The sequence below is a fragment of the Protomyctophum parallelum genome, assembly GCF_964188405.1.
Source record: "Protomyctophum parallelum genome assembly, chromosome: 7".
In the NCBI taxonomy this organism is placed as follows: Eukaryota; Metazoa; Chordata; class Actinopteri; order Myctophiformes; family Myctophidae; genus Protomyctophum; species Protomyctophum parallelum.
The window spans coordinates 44633868-44652946 of NC_139705.1; the positions used below are offsets into that span (position 1 = coordinate 44633868).

Here is a 19079-nt window from a genome sequence, read left to right on the forward strand (position 1 = left end):
AAGCTAATTTATATAAACTAATTTTGCCTTTGAGAACCACTGATCTATGCCTTTCTTTTTTTTTAAGACACTGTACAGATAGATTATTCCATGGCTATTAATTAAAAAACAGTGTCCATAAATGTCCCCTCTGATGACTTGCTTCATCTTAGATGGCTGTCTAAACATACTGCATCCTTACATTCAAAGCCATAACCTTAAAAAGATAAGACAATACCAGTAAATAAATATGAAGTAGTATAAAAGCGGTTTTATTTGAGCAAATTGGTTAACGTAAGACTGTACAATAGAACATATAGACCCAACATAGAGACAAAAACAATATCAAATAGCCATATTTATACAACAAAGTTTAAAAAGATATGGAAAATAACATTTGATTATTTGAGTTTGTTTCAGATTAGCCAATCACTTTGAGTGTCGCAGCATTATATGAAAAACACATAGGCCACATTGGAAAATGTAATAACAAAAGTCAGCTTCTCCACCACAGAATTAAATGATCTGATATCAGTTTGTTACTGGGAGCTGAATAGCATTCTGATGGTCAGTGGTCCAGTTCAAAAGTCCTTCTGAAGATCTGTAATAAATAAATAAATAGATAAACAAACAAAACAAACAAATAATTAAAAAAGACCAAAAAAAAGCTAAAACTTAGGGCAGATTCATACTCCTATTTTAGAGCTGAATAAAAGTCGGTTCGGCGCTGTAGAGCCTACAATTTGACATCATTTGAGGTTCGGGGGGGGCGGGTACCGTCCTAAAGTCGGCTCTTCGGTGCTACTGAAAATTTCTGATGAGCCGAAATCATTTCGGCAGTATGAATCGGATCTAATACTTACCACTTTTTCTAAGAAGCTCTCCTTTGCGTGCACGGGCCAGTCCTTCCAGAAACTGATCAAAGCATTTCACATACTTGGCCAGGCTTGTTCTTTTGTAATCTGTAAAAACAGTAAACCCTTTGTGAGTAGAGACCCAAACTGTTAATCCATCCCTGTGAAAACCCATGCAGCTTTCTTGGGGATAAAAGTAAAAAAATATTTAAGTTAAACGGAAGACTCTGGAAGACTGTTGCACCTCTGATCTTCCGTTTCTCGGTTGCATCCATTTCGTTTTCTTTCTCCTTGTTGTCCTCCTCCTCCTCCTCCTCCGCCTCCTCTTCCTCACCATCTATCCTCGGTCGGTCTAGCTCCTCACAGATCATACTGGGAAAAAGTTAACAAAAAATGTCCGGTAAATATCACAAAACATACAATTTAGGCATTTAGCAGACGCTCTTAATCCAGAGCGATTTACAGTAAGCAAGAACAAAAACATACATAAAAATTGTCATCACTAAGTTGCATACACCTGTAGGTGGTCCAGGCTAGGGCAAGTACATTATTCACTACCCTCAGTCACTCTTCAATACACCTCCAGTTGGTGCAGAATGCAGCTGCCAGACTAATGAACACTTTTAGAAGGTCTCATATCACCCCTGTGCTTGCTGCTTTACACTGGCTTCTAATTGACTTCAGAATTTTAATAATCACTTTTAAAGCTCTCCATGGGCTGTCTCCCATGTACATAACTGAACTATTATCCCCCAGCAAATGTGAGAACACTGAGGTTTTCAGGTAAAGACCTTCTTAAAGTTCCTAATACAAGACTGATCAGCTGATCTGAGCGTTCAGGAGGGCTTGTGTGATCAGACTTGGAAGATATGGCGGTGCCATACCTTTGGTTGCTTTGAATGCCAGCATCAGAGTTTTGTACTCTATGCGGGCAGCGACCGGGAGCCAATGGAGGGAGCGGAGAAGGGGAGTGACATGATGTGACTTGTGCATTGCACAAAAGAGCAACACAATACACTGAATCGTAGCTTACCTGATAGTGGGCACAGCGAAGGGATCAAACTTGTCTAATTCCTTTAGGTCAATGGGAACTGAAATCCGTCCTGGCCAAAAAGTAAGCAAGACAAGAGACAGCCAGAGTCAACCATTTGTTGGAGCTACAACAGCCTTACAACCATGACCTTCATAGTCGACTGGGATCCCCCAATGCTCTATATACAATGTGACTTTCTCCAAATGTTCACCCTAATAGGGACACTAGGGTCCGATAACTTAGTTGACTGATCCATCATGTTCTGTTCTCTTCTTAATTCATCTCCTTTTATTCTTGTTGTGTATGTATACCGTTCCTTATGTACAAGACGTAAAGATAAAGACCATCTTGGGTTACTGTGGTTAAAAGTACAAGACCACTGTGCTCACCTGTTTTGGGGTGAACACTGAAAGGACTCTTCAGTAAATGGTTCACTCCTTTACTGACGTTCACGTCAAGTCGTGGGTAACAGTACTGCAGCATGATCTCTTTATCAAAGTACTGGCCCTTCTTGACAGTAGCCTGAAAGAGGAAGAATTATAGTGACTGTGTTCACGCTACATGTTTATATGCTATAGTTCTTAAATAAATGAGAGGACAAATTGCCACTGTGACACATGTGTGTTTATCTACCCGTTTGCTTTGGGCTTGAGCTGTGAGCCTTCCCCAACGCTTCTCAGGGTTCTTCTCATTCTGGAAATACTGGAGCAGATCCTTTCTAACATGTAAGGACTTAGTTAAGGTTAAGATCAGATAGGTAGCAAACGTTCCTGTCCACTAACAATGCTACGAGGACGGCCAGAGAGACAGTCTGGGGCAGTGGTAAGGGTTGGCATCCCAAACAGAGTTATCAAACTCTGCCCGAACCCGACCAGGCCCGACCCGACATTTTAGGGCCGGGCCGGGCCTAAAATGTATGCTAATCAGTAGGCCTGCATGGGGCTCCATGAAAAAAATATATATATATTGAATTTGTTTAGAATAATAAAAATAATAGTTCTGTTCTGTCTGTTTGTGTATTTATCTATTATGAAGATGGTGCTGACTGGCGTTTCACTTTTACTATGTGTAGAGTTCTCAAATTCTGCACAAACCCGACCAGGCCCGACCCGACCCGACATTTTAGGGCCGGGTGGGGCCTAAAATCTATGCTAATTAGTCGGGCCGGGCCTAGGGCCTGATCAGTTAGGGCCCAGTTAGGGCCGGGCCTTAATTTTCGGGCCTGATGAGAACTCTAATCCCAAACCACTTCCTCTGTGAGGATGAACCAAAAGCTACAGACTGCAATAAAACTTGCAAGGGTTTAAAAATCTGCCTCGAGTGGCCCTGAGGCTGAGATGTGTGCTGTCCAGCGGTAACGTGAGGTGACCACCAGAGCTGAAATAACGTTGAGCGGTGCGGTGGTGAGTAAAAACAGAGCGAAGGGCTGGGGCAGTGGTTTGCTCTTCACCGCGGCTCGTGACGTCATGTTATAGTTCGGTGGTCACCTCACCATAATCCAGACTATGAATGAGCCTTTAATGTTGGCAACATCTCATCAGCCATCTTCCTCATTGACTGTCTCTCAGCCTCTCAGGAGACAGTGGGGGCTGTAGCATGCCACTTGGACACAAGCCGGGGTCTGATCAGCCTTGGTCGGGTCGCCTGGAGGAGGGTGTATGTTGTAAGACCCAGAAACACCCAAAGATCCCAGGTTTACAACACTGATGATGTGTCAACGTTTATGCATCAGTAGATGTTTGATATTTAATCTTGCATTGCCTGTCAGTCAGTTGTTTGGCCATTCCCTAATGTTCATCAATATTAAGCCCATATATGGGAATGCTCATATATGGAGATCCCTGATGTCATCATTATTGGCCAGCAACTCAGAGCCATAGAGTAAGACAGAGTTACGACATCGAGAGGGCAGAAAACTGCCCGGTCACGTGGTTCATGTAACTCGTTCGTCACTGTAAAGCCTATAGACTCCAATGCATTCCGTAATCTTCTGGTTCAGGCCTTTGTAACTATTCGCCAATAGAAGTCTATGTAGAAGAGCCGCCATTGGACCGGCCCCATGAAGTGAACGGAGTTGTTGTAACTCTGTCTTACTCTATGGCTCTGCAGCAACTGTACATCAGACCTCAAACCCTTAGATCTCAATATATGGAGCTGACCTGTCCTGACATTCCATGTCGATCCTTCCCCATCCATCCTTCCTCTTCGATGTCTCCCTTTTGACAGATACCTGTCCATATAAACTCTAGACAGGCCTGCCCAAAAGTTATTAGTGCACTAGACTAAACTAGAGTTCTCAACAGGCCCGAAAATGAAGGCCCGGCCCTACCTGGGGCCTCATCAAACCCTGTACACTCAAGACACTGCCACCGCTGCCACCCTTAGATCTCCATACATGGAGCTGACCTGTTCTGACATTCCATATGTTGATCTGACCAAATCAAACCCTGTACACTCAAGACACGCTCCATATATGGCCAGTACCAAATTCATCGGATTTGTACAAGTATAATATGCACAAAAGAACTATAGCCTTAATTCTATGAGACATGCTATAACTTATATAGTTCACTTCCGGGACACAAACCTGGGCCTCTGCGGTGGTGGTCGAGTGTTTTATCTCTACACCACCCGGAGTTGTACCTGCACGCATCACAATCCATGGTAAAAAACAAAACAATGTGTGGATCACATTATTATTTTAGAAAGGATATCTTCAGGCACAAGTGCCAGCACTTTCTCTGCCGATTCCTTGCTGCCCAATATGTCTTGTCCATGCAGTGCATATTGAGGAAAGTAGCGTTCCACCACCACCAGTGATTCTCTGTTGGGATTATAAGAAAATAGAATGTTCAGCAACACATGGTACTAACACCTCATTGAGATATTATTAATATTACTCGTGCAAGCAGAGCGCGCAAGTACTGCGATCGGCTGGATATGTTTGTATGTACAGTATGTATGCATGTATGTCGGTGTCCTCCAACAGCCAATAAAGGGACCACCATTCTTGGTGACGTAACTAAGGTATGTTTCAAGGTTGGTATAAGGTCAATAATGGGTCTAAAGGATTTAGAATAGCAGAGAGCTCTAGGACTCAGAGCAGCAGTCGTACCCAGACTAGACAGCAGAGAGCTCTAGGATTCAGAGCAGCAGTCGTACCCAGACAGCAGAGAGCTCTAGGACACAGTCGGACCAGAAGTGGTGAGTGAGCGCACCTCATGGCACGCTCTGTTTGCGCACAAGTAGGCCATACATGGCCTACTTGTGTGCAAGGCGCAAGTTGGCATCTCGACAGAGTGCATTTCTAGTTAATATTATTATGATCAATAAATTCAATTTGATGAAAACAAATCCTGATGACCGTAATTGTGTCATCAAACAAGGGCAACCTTAGAGGTGTACAGCTGAGCTGAGCTCAAATGCAATCCTCATTGTTCCACGTTATTCTACAATCGATAGTTCAGGCATTATGTAAAAGAATACATTAATAAAACACCAAATGTCACCATGTGTCAGATAATGAATTGGAGATAGATAGAGTATATGAAGATTGACAGCCTTGTGCTGTGATTTGATGACAATACAGACATTGCAGACAGTGTCATGCATACATTCATGAATGCATACCTACATACTGTAGTACATAAACACACAAACACAAATCATGAGATTACTTACTTGATGAACGGATGCATTGGATCTGTCAGCACTACTTTCCTCACATTATCTGTACCACCCTACACAACAGCAATCACAACATCAAAACATCAGCATCTCCATGGCAACTAAAGCTTAATTTATGCAATCATGTTGATAAAAATGACAATGTCAACAGAAAAGTGTTGACTGAATAAATTAGCCCTTAGTAATCACATGACCCTAGCGACCCCAGCGTTGGTGTAGAGGGGGAAAATGAGGGAGCCAAAGATGGATCCTCAGACCCTAGGGGTCCCCAGTAAACAAAGCATATAGCGTTTAAGTGGTTATGGTCTAAATAATTATGATAATGTATTGCAAAGCTTCAAAAGCATACTGTGCCCAGGGCTCCAACGCAGCTTTGATACGTTCTTTAAAGCAGTCAGTGGTTCTCAAAGTGGGGTCTGGGGATCCCCAGGGGTCACTGGGTCCACGGCCAAATACAATTTGGCAGTCCTTGACATGAAACAGTTTGAAGATCAGCAGGTATGAAAGGGGGTCTCACCTTCACCAGGCTGAGGTACTCTGCCACAGCAGAGCGTCCTGCCACAGACAGCTTCCTGGCAGCTTCATCACACACCCAGCAATGAACTCCTCTTCTGCCAGAGTACACCCACAGGCAGTGTCGGAAGCCAAAGTCATCTGGAATATTGCAAAACATTATACGTTATTGCACTTCCTTTTCATGCCATTGTGTGGCATGAAACTGGATGAGCAGACATAGGCAGACAGATGCTCAGCTCGATATCAAAACAAGGCAAAATTATTGTTTCCTTTAACTTGCCTCGAAGAGCTCTGTCAAGTATACGGATCGCGATAGTCATCAGGGTCCAGCACTTGGGACAAATGTCTGCAGCACTGAAATGAAAATATTTTATTGCATGGCAATGCTCCTCTCCTTTACTATCAGTGTGTGTGTGTGTATGTGTGTGTGTGTGTGTGTGTGTGTGTGTGTGTGTTTATATATGTCAGTGCAGCATTGTACAAACTCTTGTCTTTGTTCTCAGATAAATGTTCAATTACCTGCAGCAGCTTCTGACATCATCGTAATCTGTCATGTCAATATCAAAGACCAACTCTTTCTCCTGAGCGTGGAAGGTACCAGACTTCACCGTGTTGTGTTGATTGGGCTGTGGGTGAGAACAAAGACTGCGTTAGCATCTATATTCTAAACATTATGCATTCAGTGTGATTTGTGCATGCCTTGAATCCCATCTGTGACCTGATGGGGAGGTCACAGTTTGGGTTAGTGTAGCAGAGCCTCTGCCGGAAGACCAAAAGCCTAGTCGCCAGTCGGTGAACCCATTTTGGTTGTGCATGCACCCAAATTGAGAATATATTTAGTTGTAGTTTAGTCATCACAGCTTAGTTTTTATTTAGTTTTCGTCTGAGGAAAAAGGTAGTCAGTGGACATTTTTCGTCATAGTAGTGCACCGGAGCAGATTAGTCTATGTGTGGGTGCAGCACCAAAAAGTTAGGCGCACCAGTTGCAACCAAATACAAAGTTAGTCTGGAGCCCTGCCCCAGCCATGGGAGATTCCACTTTAGGCTAGTGGTTAAGACGTTTGATTTTAGCATCCCTTCCTGTGTGGGAGACCCAGGTGCAGATCCCACCAGGCATTACCCACGCATTTCATGCTTGGACAGCAAGAAAAACAAAGTGACAAGAGAGGACCATAGACAACGATGGGAAGAATAAAGCAAGCAAGCAAAGCAATCACCCTGTGACTGTACACAGCTCCGAGGTCTATCTTGTACGGGTTCATCTTCTGCATCTCCTTCTCCAGGTCGCTCTGTGTGCTGAAGGACTGGTAACGCACGTAGATGTCGTCTCTCAGCGTGAAGGAGAACTCTCGATTCTGGAAGTAGTTCTTGTACACTGAAGTTTGGAAAAAGGTAAATACATAATTAGCCTGTCACTGAGGTTAACTGGTTGTGATCTTGAGATTGAACTTTGAAGGCTCATAAAGGACTATGAGTGGATTTGATGACATTACCCAAAAGACTAATACCATTTTGAATTGAAGAACCGTTCCATCTATTACCACGTTTCAAAAACGATATTTCGTAAATATTTCTCTTCCAAACATGAGTTAGACATAGGCCTATTAAGCCAGTTTAGTTGTAGCCACTAGCTAGATTCCTTATATCGTTTCCCAGTTTTCTTAAACCCAATTGTATAATCATATATTGTATTTAATACTCTTTTACCATAACTCAGGGGTTCTCAACATGGGGTCTGGGGACCCCCATGGGCCAGTGAGCAGGTTCCAGGGGTTACCAGCAAAATTAGGAACAGTTGAGCAGAGCTAGTAGTCTTTTCTTTCTATCTTTTTTAGGGGCGCTAGCTCCTATGTCCAGCTTGTAGTATGTGTGTTAGTGTAAACACAAACTTTGTCCTAAAACACAAACATTACATGCCATTGATAATGAATGGGCCTCAGGTCCTGGACAGTTTTTCGTCATAGTGTAACATTAAAAGCTGGACATAGGATGCGATTGGCCCGGAATGAGATGATGACGGTAAGAGCGCCCCTCAATTCACACGGCGGTGATTTGTTTCCTATGACATGGTCAAAATATTCTACTAAGGATGAATGTCAGGTTTAAAGTGGTTCATTTTACTATAATTTCCATAGCTAATCTGTCAATGAGAGAATGCACTGTGACTGTAGAATGATGAATGAATGACTTCAGATCGTACGTTTCTCTTTCCATCTATGGCTATAGTCTCTCTCTCTCTCTCTCTCTCTCTCTCTCTCTCTCTCACTCACACACACACACACACACACACACACACACACGCACACACACACACACACACACACACACACAGAGGACTCGAGGAGCCCCATATCTGATGATTCTGATAATTCTCACCGAACCAAATATGGGGCTGGGGGTCCTTGAAATTAAAACGTCCTTTGTTTGACATGAACATGTTTTGAGAACCACTGAGAGAGAGCTTCCCAAACTTCACAACAAGACCGACACTGACGACTCACCTCCTCCATAGTTGAGCCAGCGGTAGTATTGTGAGAATGGGAACAGCCGCCGGTAGTACAGCGGCAATAAATCCGGCAGAGAGGCTTGATCATAATCTGCATTAAGTGGCATGATGTCTGCAGAGTAGCCGCTAAGGAGTTGGTGGCGAGCAAGAAGAAATGACCAGTACCGCTGTCAGATTCGTGTTGTTTATGCCCCGAACGCGCCAAAAAGTCTGAAAGGGGAGTTACCAGTTAGACAAGGTCAGGCCGGTAGCGTCATCACCTAGCGACCTAGTTATAGTTTGCACAAAACAAAAAAAGGAACAGAAAATAGATGATATGGCTAATAATTGTAAAATTCTGTGATCTTACGTTTTGAATAAAGGTCAAGTCTCGACTCGTTATCGATTCCAACTTTTTTTGTGACGTCAATATCCTATCCTCGCTATGTATATATTTTTCTAAGTTTGTTCTTCATGTTGTAGATTCCATCAAGATGTGTGAGATGCTGCCACCACGTGGCCACTCACACACACCTCGCGTCACCAGTAAATTCTTTACACCAATAATAATACTTAAGCTAAATATGAATTTATAATGTAAGAAACAGCTTTAAAAAAATTAAACTTTGTAGCATTTGTTTAAAGCAGCACTTACTTTCCTCTTCTACCCGGGATTTGAACCTGGTTTCCATAAGCTATAAGGGGATAAATTGATCCTGAATTGCAGGGGATAAATTGATCCTGTGTCTAGGTGAGACATTGTCTTTGGCACAATCTAAACGTCTCAATAGAGAGAGCAGGGAGACAACATAGTACTATACAGATTGGACACATTTACATTTTATTCATAAAAATTCTTATTTACAATTGTGGCATTACGAACAGCAAGGCCTTTTGAGAGAGAGGGAGGATAGGGTTAAATCAATCCGGTAAAAAGAAGAAGACACACACTCACGGGTCTCACGCACTCACGACACTAGTAAAATACATAAAATGTAACCATGCATTATTGCAGAAACTTTAAACAGACTAACTGTCTAAAAAGTTCAACAGCATTTGACTTTAAAAGCCTATCTAGACATATTTGCATAATGTGCATGAAAGTATTTGACAATTTGGTTTCACGATGTGTCCAAGTGATCCTACTAGGCTACAAGATGATGTGGAGGTTGAACGAGTTGTTTAGAATAGATCTGTGGTTGTCACTTTTTCATGTCAAGGTCTCCCAACTTAAAAAGTATTTGTCCCATCCAAGATTTGTTTAAAAGATATTCCATAAATTTTTAAATTTTTCCAAGATTGTTTCATTCATTGTCAAATCAATCAATCAATCAACGTTTATTTATAGAGCATTGAGAAATATATAAAAGTACATTAAAAAAGAAAAGAAATGTATTGCTGCTGTTGTACATCCCATGACCTCTTGTTTTTTGTATTTTTTTGTCTTTTGTTTTTACTCAGTTTTTTTTCCTGTCCTATTGTATGTCTTGTTTGTCATTTTTGCATATTCAAAAATCCTAAAATAAAAATACCACGATTTACAAGTGCACATTGTGCCCTTGTAAATCGGCTCTTAGGTGTAAAGTGGTTAAACCGATTTTGATATTATATTAACAATTTAGCTGAGGAGCCCCTGGATCACCCTCAAAGACCCCTGGGGTTCCCCGGACCCCACCTTGAGAACCATGCACTGGTTTACATGTTTTTAATTCCACTAATAAACAGATCAAATGTCCCTTTAATGTCCATTTTGTAAAGGGATATTGTGATTGGATGGATCTTCATCGTCACGAGGACAAGGAAAAGCCTGGACCACTTGGGAGACGCGATTGGCAACGGCTGCAGAGCTGGCAGCAATGACCTTCCTGGACATCATGTCAAACTGAGATCCTGGAGGGAGACAACATATACAGACTGTTTAATGACTGGTTACTGACCAACTGACCGACTGACTGACTAACCAACCGACCGACCGACTGACCGACTGACTGACTAACTAGTCTTGTGTAACAAGATCACAATCTCCAAATGCTATAGAGTCATCCGCTTTGATCCCAGATCGTTTTCATGTCTTCCTTTGCACAGACTTTATAGGTAGTATAACGGAAGCATTTGAAAATAGTGTGAGTCAACAGTCTGACTCGAGAGTAGGACAGTCACCATTACAAAATTGAAGTTGTCAATAACGATTGAATCGTTTTTGTCGTTGAACATTGGAACAAAAATGTCATTTTCTGTTTGGCATTTAGGTTTTGTAAACAAAAGATACACTAGGCATGTATGACAAATAACTTACATAGGCACATCTACAAGCTTGAGCTTGGAAATGTTTATGACTATCATGACGATTATGCAAAAAATGATTGTGATTGTCTCAAATAATTGTTTGATAATGTATTAATTGTGACAGGCCTAATGGAGAGAGACTAATGACTGACTGACTGACTGACTGACTGACTGACTGACTGACTGGTTCAATGGTTGTTGGAGCAGGTTAACTGACTGACGCCAGCACGTGTAGTAGGGTGGTGTTGATGATGTGTTGTGTGTACCGTCAGTATCCATGACGACGCCTCCAGCCTCGGTGACGATGAGCGTTGAGGCAGCGATGTCCCAGCAGTGCATCCCGATGTGATAATACACATCTGCTCCTCCTGTTGCTATGAGGCACATGTCCACTGCTGCGGTCCCCACCGCACGCACCCTAACACAATGCAACACATTTTATTAGATGACCAACGTTTAGGCATACAAAATGCCTTCTTCAAGGGTATGTGAATATACCCTATATCCTTTTAGCATAACCTTTGACTGTACTACATGCACTGATAACAAACCTGCTAATAAAGTATTTCATCAATCAAAAAACACATCTAGTAATGTTTCTTAAAGTGTAGAGATATGTAATTGTGGTAATATTTAGAAATGTTATGTGTTTCCAATGTGTAGTTAGTGTAATACCATCTTACCCATGGACAGGTAGTTTCAACAGTCTGTAGATGTTGGAGGTCATAGTTGACAGAGACAAATCATCTCGCTCTGCTCCGATCTCTGTCACCACCACACACTGGTGGATGTCTGTCACACGTCCCACGCGCACATAGATCCAAACATTGATTAGGAGAAGATTACATTAGGGTCAAAACACATTCATGATTCATGAAGTTACAGTTATGTCCTAAGGTCATAATACAAAGGCTGATATTTCATGAGTTTGGATGTAAAACAAGTGTCCTTATAAAGACCAATTGGGCAGCCTGTATAAAAATGTTATCTGTTTTTGTTTAGATTTTCATTTATGAGCACAATATCTTGGGTATTTGGAATATTTATTGACATCTGTGCCGTTGTTATCAAACCGGTCCGATTTTATAGTACTGTATTTAAACAGACACAGACAGACAGACAGACAGACAGACAGACACACTACCTTTCTGTGCAGATACTTGTAGAGGGACTCCGTTGAGAAATGCTCCTTTTCCTCTCTGAGCGGAGTACATTTTATCTTCAACACAGCTGTACACAATGCCAAACTCCACCTGAACAACACAACACAATATCGTCAACTGCCGTTCTATACCATTATGTCGTGTTTGGTAGTAGTATTACGTGCAGTAGTACTGGGTAATACTGTGTGTAGTATTGTGTATACCTGTTTGTTGACAGCGAAGGCAATAGATATTGCTACAAAAGGAAACCTGAGATCAGAATAAGATGTAAAACACGAGCATGTTAACTTTGATTGTATTGTAGTATCTATTCATTTACTGATCTTTGATCTGAATGATGGATTGACCGGACCAATGATTTGCCATTGAGCAAAGCACTAAACTGCTCGGTGGCCATCAGTAGAATACGGTGGTGTACTGGTCAGCTGAGACAAAATACAAATGGGAAGCACGCACATCTCAGAAAACGTTGACGGATGCTGAACAAAAATACACATACTGAAAGAAGGTAGGATGTCCGCACACACAAACGTTTTTTCTTTTTCTTTTTAAATGAGGCAGACTCTTCACATACTAGAGCATGTCTGAAATAAGTGTAATTTTTTTCTTAAAATGAGGCAGACTCTTCACATACTAGAGCATGTCTGAAATAAGTGTCAGAGCTGAAATCGACATGTAAATATGAAATAAATGCTTAAACATGTAGCTAGGTGTAATGTTAGAGACCACAGAAGTGAACCTTTCAAGCCTGTTTTCTCAACTCGCTGTTTTCTGCAAGACAATGCTCTATAAGCCATATCTCTAAAACTGGTGGGTCAAACTGAACAACCAATATGTCAATTTGAAGCTATGATTCCCTGCTTTCTCAAAAAATGAAAATTCAAAAAAATCCAATGGCATGCAGTCTCTCAGTCAAATTCGGTCACATATAGACTGTGGTCGTACTGGTCAGCTCCCGATGGCCATGGACTGTGGTCGTACTGGTCAGCTCCCAGTGACCATCAGTAGTACTGTTTATTATACGAGTGTATAAATAAACTAAACTAAACTAAACTAAAATAATATATAATGTGAAGTGTGCTGACCTGTGAACAAAGTTGACGGTTCCGTCGATGGGGTCAATGATCCAGGTGGGGCTGTCAGTCAGAACCACCGGCTCCCCGGCCGCTACAGACTCCTCCCCTATGAACCTGATGGGGTCAAAGGTCAGACACCAATCCAAGAGACGACCACGACACATCCTTGTTCACTCTGCTGACCTCGTCTTCACTCGTCAGATAGTCTCGCGTTGCCTCCCGCAATTTTCGAATTTTCGTCATACATCTATATAGCATTCGGAGATCCCTCACCAACCTTAATCCAGTCACCAACCTTAACGCATCCCTCACCAACCTTAATACAGTCGGACCAATGCTATGTCGAACATAAGTCTGCCCCTCTACTCGTCAGGTGACGTTCTGTTATTTTTGCCATGACTCACATTGAGCTAATATACGGTGCAGACAGACATGTCGCATATCGCATATCGCACTATATCGCATAGACAGACAGGCAGGCAGACAGACAGACAGACAGACAGACAGACAGACAGACAGACAGACAGACAGGTACCTGTGTTCAGGGTAGGTGTCTCTAATAGAGGATATGAGGAGTTTCTCTACAGCCTGGTCTGTCTCAGTCACCAGGTCAGCAGGAGAACTCTTCAACTTCACGTCCTTCTCCTGCTGGAACGCCTCCAACACCACCTATAATAACAATAATAACAATAACATATAACATAACATACATAACAATACATACTATTATAATACTAAAACGAATACGTACACCACCTTAAGATATTGTCTTCAGGTGTAAACATATATATATTTTAAAACAGAATAGGGGCGGGGCTAAGTAACTCCAATTAAGGACAAGGACTCAAAAAGTCTTTACGACAAACCAAAATAATTGTTATTAATATTAAAAACAATAACATTAAATGAAACAGTTACACATGCAGCACACGCACGCATGCATGCACACACGCACGCACGCACGCACCAGACAGACAGGCAGGCAGATCATTCATACCTGACTGGCTTCTCTGGCGAGACGAATCCCAAACTGTAAACATTCTGTCCACTGAGCCATGATGCTGCAAAACCACAGACATAACCATGAAAACCATGTTCAACTAGAAAGCAGGTCTCCACAAGGAGGATATAGGAGTGTGTGTGATGTTTGGCAAAATGTTTAGGAGTAATATAAACATGTTTTTGTGTGGGTTTGTTTTGCAACAATTGTCTTCATTTTGTTGAGGAAATGCAGAGCCAGATCACTCATAACATCTCTGAGGATAGAATTATGGATGAGCAGGACATGTGCAGCATTTTGTACAAAATGGGCCACTCCTGAAAACATTGGAAGGCAATCTTAGCCAATCAGTGTAGAATCTGAGAAATCCAACAGACTCGTCTTGATCACATGACTACAGAGATCATGTGTACCGATTTGCGTGAGATTTGGATGAAATCTGTGACTAACATAAACAATGTGTTTTGCAGAAATCGGCCTCATGGTGGCGCTATAACCGGCAGATGTGGAGGGACGCAAGGAACAAATCGCAAGAGGCACAAATCGCACAATAGCCTACATTATCCAAACACTGATCAGAAGAAGGTTACATTACGGACAAACCAGATACAACTGCTGCACATGCTTAACACACTGAGGAAAGAAAGATGGCACATTGATTGATTGATTGATTGATTGATTGATTGATTGATTGATTGATTGATTGATTGAATAGTTTATTAGACAGAATGTATAAACAGCAACAGAGTACTGTCAAACAAAAACAAGTCCTTGCAGTGGGTCAGGTGGGGAATGGCCCCGGGCCAAGAAGTAGTCGAATTAGTTTGTTTTGGGAGTTATGAAGCTTAGACTAACACTGGGATACTGCTGGAGAACCAGGAGGTGGAAGCATAGTCAAAGGAGGGCTGAATTAGAGAACCTGCAAGTCCTGAGAGCACTTTTGTAGGCAAAAGAGGAAATTCTGCCCAGGGATTTTCTTTTAGGTCACAATGAGGATAAATTAAACATCACCTTCTCCAGATAGACAGACTGCCCATGATAGCTGAGACAGAACATTATTTATTTATCCAAAGTTTTTGCATTTGTCTTTTGCCTGGCCCACAAGGACAATAAGTTGATATTTAATAAGGCTGATATTTCATAAGTTTGACAGACAGACAGACAGACAGACAGACAGACAGACAGACAGACAGACAGACAGAGATACAAATGTTCAACATAACAGTGATGAATGATGATAATAATAAAATAATAAAATAATAATCAGAAGAGGTTTTACCTGTATGCGATGTCAGCTCCTCTGGACTGTTTACTTCACAGAACTTTATACTTGCTGCTCTGCAGTCAGACTACACCTCTCTCCCAGCACTGCACCAATAGCAGTGTTGCGCGTCCACCATGGCTCCTCCTACCTCAGTTTGACCTCAAATTAACCACTTGGACCATCTAGTCTAGTCTAAAAGTAAAAGGACCTGAGTTGCACTGTTGGTCCAATATAGAAGACACTTACTGTATAGGAGACGTTTTGTTTTTGGTGGGTTGTGTGCGTGTGAGTTTAGTTTCTACTCCCTCCCTGACTGACATTGTGACTGTTCTTGTTGTCCTAGTGTAGTCTTCTTTGTCTATATTTTCTCTTTTCTCCTTATGTTCTCTTTCTTCGGTCTGCGCCCCTGGCCAGTGTTGACCAACAAGGACACAAATGAATCGCTTTGTGACTTTGTAGGCTATTTTTTACTTCTAGAGAGGAAGATTGCTGATGTGTTTTTTGTAACATTATGGTAGAATTTTTGTAACAAAACTTTGTAGGCCTATAGTTTGTCTCAGCAGGACAGAAGTGAAAATGTTGTTTTTCTGAACCCAGAAAAAAACATAAGTCAGACAGACAGACAGGACAAGACAAGACAAGACAAGACAAGACAGACAGACAGACCAGTCTTATGATATCAGACAGTTAAAGTACTGTAGCGCGCGCACACACACACACACACACACACACACACACACACACACACACACACACACACACACACACACACACACACACACACACACACACACACACACACGCCTGCCCGCTGCATGGTCCATGTCCTATACATGCCTGTTTCATGTACGGTGATTGGTTGTCGGTGTGATCGGTGCTTAGCCTGATTGGCTGGTTGGATTGCAGGAAAGGGAGGGAGGAGGAGGGATAAACTGACACCAATGTTTTTCTAAAACAAGTCAGACAACTCAAGTCAAGTCAAGTCAGACTCCTTGTTCCAAACAGATTAAAGAATATGTATATATTGTTAAAGAAATATATAAATATTGTTAAATAATATGTATATATTGTTAAGGAATATAATATATACATTTCATTTAAACTAAGAGATACATTTCCACATAAGCAAAAGTAGCATTTGCAAATTGTAGAAAGATATTTTAAAGCTGTTTTGAGAAAATATTTGTTGTACTTTTTTTGCAATATATTTCTGTGTGAGGCTATTCTATTTGTGTCAATGTATGTTTTTCTGGTTTTCCTGTCATGAGGTCAGTCACGACAGGAGTGAATGAAGTGAGCGTGCAACGCACGTGGAGCACATGGATGCACTTAACATCCAGAGTGCAGAACAAACCAAGACCTCACATCTCATTCTGCTTAGTACAACTAACTGTGTGTGTGTGTGTGTGTGTGTGTGTGTGTGTGTGTGTGTGTGTGTGTGTGTATGTGCGCTTGCGCGCATTCTATATTACTGCACATTATTAGGCAGGTCACACAGGATTCAAAACAAATGAACTATTTCTTGAACGCACGCACACAACATGGCAATCTATCTACTTCTGTCCAAGTCATTCACTTTTAATAGAAAATAGTTCAATAGTTCAATAGCTGCCAAACTATTGTATTAAAATAGAAATGCACTCTGTCGTGATGTGAATATAGTGTCTATTACAACTGCTGTTCTAAATCCTTTAGACCGGTTATTGACCTTATAGGCCCTACCTACCTTGAAACGATACATACACACACACACACACACACACACACACACACACACACACACACACACACACACACACACACACACACACACACACACACACACACACACACACACACACACACACAAACTGATTCTCAAGCGAGCCTTCCATCGTCACTTCCAGTCATCCCGGTTCTCCATACATCCAGCCAGCTCGTTGGCTAGTATAGACCCCTACGAGTCTGTAAGTCTGAGAGTGTACAAATGGAAACAAAAGGACCTGTTCGTGTTCGTAAGGGTCCATTCTCCAAGATCACAGAGAATTTTACTGAATGGGGTCGCAGAATATATGTTTTGAATAATGTATGGGGGAAATTAAAAAGTTTGAGAATCACTGGGATACAGAATGTAGAGTCATGCTTGAGGAACAGGCTCTCTTCCTTTATGGTTATTTGGAGGGGAAGCAAAGGCCAACATTAGATTTTGTTCACTGGTGGAGCAACAGATACCATCTTAACCATCTTGAAAGAGCTGTATGGTTCTATAATCGAAAGCAGTCTTAAAGAGATTTCCCATTCCCTGTGGGCATCAATTGAGGATATAAAGTGTGAATAAAGTAGGTCGATAGACCTACGTGTAATAATAATAATAAATGTAGCTGCAAGCAGCTATAAGTCGGTGTCAAGCCCCAAATGAAAAAAGCTATACACAATATACAAAATCACACCCGTGTGAAGTGAGGGGTGCTCTAATCATTGTACATCATCGTACATCATCATCAAGTACCCTTAGTGGCCAAGGGTTCTCAACCAACATAGCCTACATATGACGATTTGCTCAGACACATATGACGTAAATTCTCCATTCATTGTCAATGGCATTTAATGTTTTTGTTGCAGAATCTGTTATAGGAGGGGCTAGCGCCCCTCAACAATGAGCTATATAAACATTGATGAATTTCACTGCTGGACTTTATGGCGTTGGTAAACTGGAGATGATTGGCTGAAGGGGCTGTCTGTCAACGCTGTAGTCCTGTGACCAGAGTCCAGACTCCATAGAGACACACAGGGACTACAAATTTCACGCCCCCAAATGAGACAGCGTCCCCACTTCTGGTCCGTTGGCACGGTGTACTGCAGGCCAGCCCATAGAAGTCCATTGAAATTCAACTGTAGTTAGCCTACTTTTAAAATAATATGAAATGAACTGAAGACTGATTTGAATAAAAATATGTTTTCAAAAGTGTCTTTGTCAACATATATTGTTGTTTTCTCAATAGAGGATGTATTTCACATTTAATTGACCACTTGAATGAGTTATGAGTTACCCATAATGTTAACGGAGCAGAGTGGAGACGGCAGACAGAGAACCTGTCTCTTTTAAGAGGCTACGAGCGCCGACTTTGAAGAGTGGAATTCTCAATATATATCCCGATCCCGACTGATTTTGTTATTCATGTCTATATTTTGAACATGTCACGGGCTTACTATATATGTTCTACCTACCGCGGAGCTCCGACGGTGTGTTTTACCGCTGTCAACTTGTTGTATAATTAACTTTGCTGAATAGTTGCATGGGAAAATAACCCAGCTAAATGGAGGAGTGACATCCTGACCAGATGAGTATTATTAATAGTCTTGCAAGATGCTGTTTAGATAATTTTCAACAAATACAAGCATATAAAACGAAATACAACAAATATCTGGGTATTTTTTTGACGTAATTTTCATTTTTGTCATTTTTGTGGAAAACGACAGCTCAGAACTGCCAAAACTGCTTCGGGCTTGACCCCTAATAATATCTAGAATGTATATAGCCTAGCACTTTTCTAAGTAGGCCTATACTCAAAGACACTTTAGGCCTACATATGGGGGCAAGTGGATAATAATAATCATAATAAAATAATAATAATCCTACAAAAAACAAATCTTTTGCCATATTACCATTTAGTTAAATCAGCATGCCCATATATGGCCAAATGGGCATACTGATGACATCAGGGATCTCCATATATGGGAATAAAAGGGACAAGGA

At 41.5% G+C, this 19079-nt stretch overlaps 2 protein-coding genes across 2 annotated transcripts; both read right to left on the minus strand.

Annotated features, from left to right (window-relative positions):
- Window positions 1-234: 234 nt before the first annotated feature.
- prim1 (DNA primase subunit 1) lies at window positions 235-9300 on the minus strand. The gene is made up of 14 exons (XM_083770151.1): window positions 8571-9300; window positions 7287-7444; window positions 6589-6695; window positions 6350-6423; window positions 6071-6207; window positions 5548-5606; window positions 4579-4690; window positions 2500-2589; window positions 2256-2388; window positions 1867-1936; window positions 1078-1205; window positions 843-941; window positions 521-580; window positions 235-489 (listed from the first exon to the last, which is right to left on the minus strand). The coding sequence occupies exons 1-13, from the start codon at window positions 8680-8682 to the stop codon at window positions 561-563; spliced, it is 1299 nt and encodes a 432-aa protein (XP_083626277.1). The 5' UTR covers window positions 8683-9300; the 3' UTR covers window positions 235-489; window positions 521-560.
- A 78-nt stretch (window positions 9301-9378) lies between these two features.
- LOC310862312 (inositol monophosphatase 1-like) lies at window positions 9379-15420 on the minus strand. Its single transcript, XM_083770152.1, has 9 exons — window positions 15359-15420; window positions 14077-14140; window positions 13615-13748; window positions 13089-13193; window positions 12207-12252; window positions 11985-12093; window positions 11524-11632; window positions 11107-11258; window positions 9379-10444 (listed from the first exon to the last, which is right to left on the minus strand). Exons 2-9 carry the CDS (start codon window positions 14134-14136, stop codon window positions 10293-10295), a joined length of 867 nt encoding a protein of 288 aa, XP_083626278.1. The 5' UTR covers window positions 14137-14140; window positions 15359-15420; the 3' UTR covers window positions 9379-10292.
- Between the last annotated feature and the right edge of the window lie 3659 nt (window positions 15421-19079).

Coding starts and splice junctions, on each gene's coding strand:
- LOC310862312 (XM_083770152.1), bottom strand. CDS start 14,136: ATGGCTCAGTGGACAGAATGTTTACAGTTTGGGATTCGTCTCGCCAGA. Junction 12,094..12,206: donor CCTTCGCTGTCAACAAACAG/GTATACACAATA, acceptor TGTGTTGTTCAG/GTGGAGTTTGGCATTGTGTA. Junction 11,259..11,523: donor TTGAAACTACCTGTCCATGG/GTAAGATGGTAT, acceptor GCATTGTGTTAG/GGTGCGTGCGGTGGGGACCG.
- prim1 (XM_083770151.1), bottom strand. CDS start 8,682: ATGCCACTTAATGCAGATTATGATCAAGCCTCTCTGCCGGATTTATTG. Junction 6,424..6,588: donor GATGTCAGAAGCTGCTGCAG/GTAATTGAACAT, acceptor TTTTCATTTCAG/TGCTGCAGACATTTGTCCCA. Junction 942..1,077: donor CGAGAAACGGAAGATCAGAG/GTGCAACAGTCT, acceptor CTGTTTTTACAG/ATTACAAAAGAACAAGCCTG.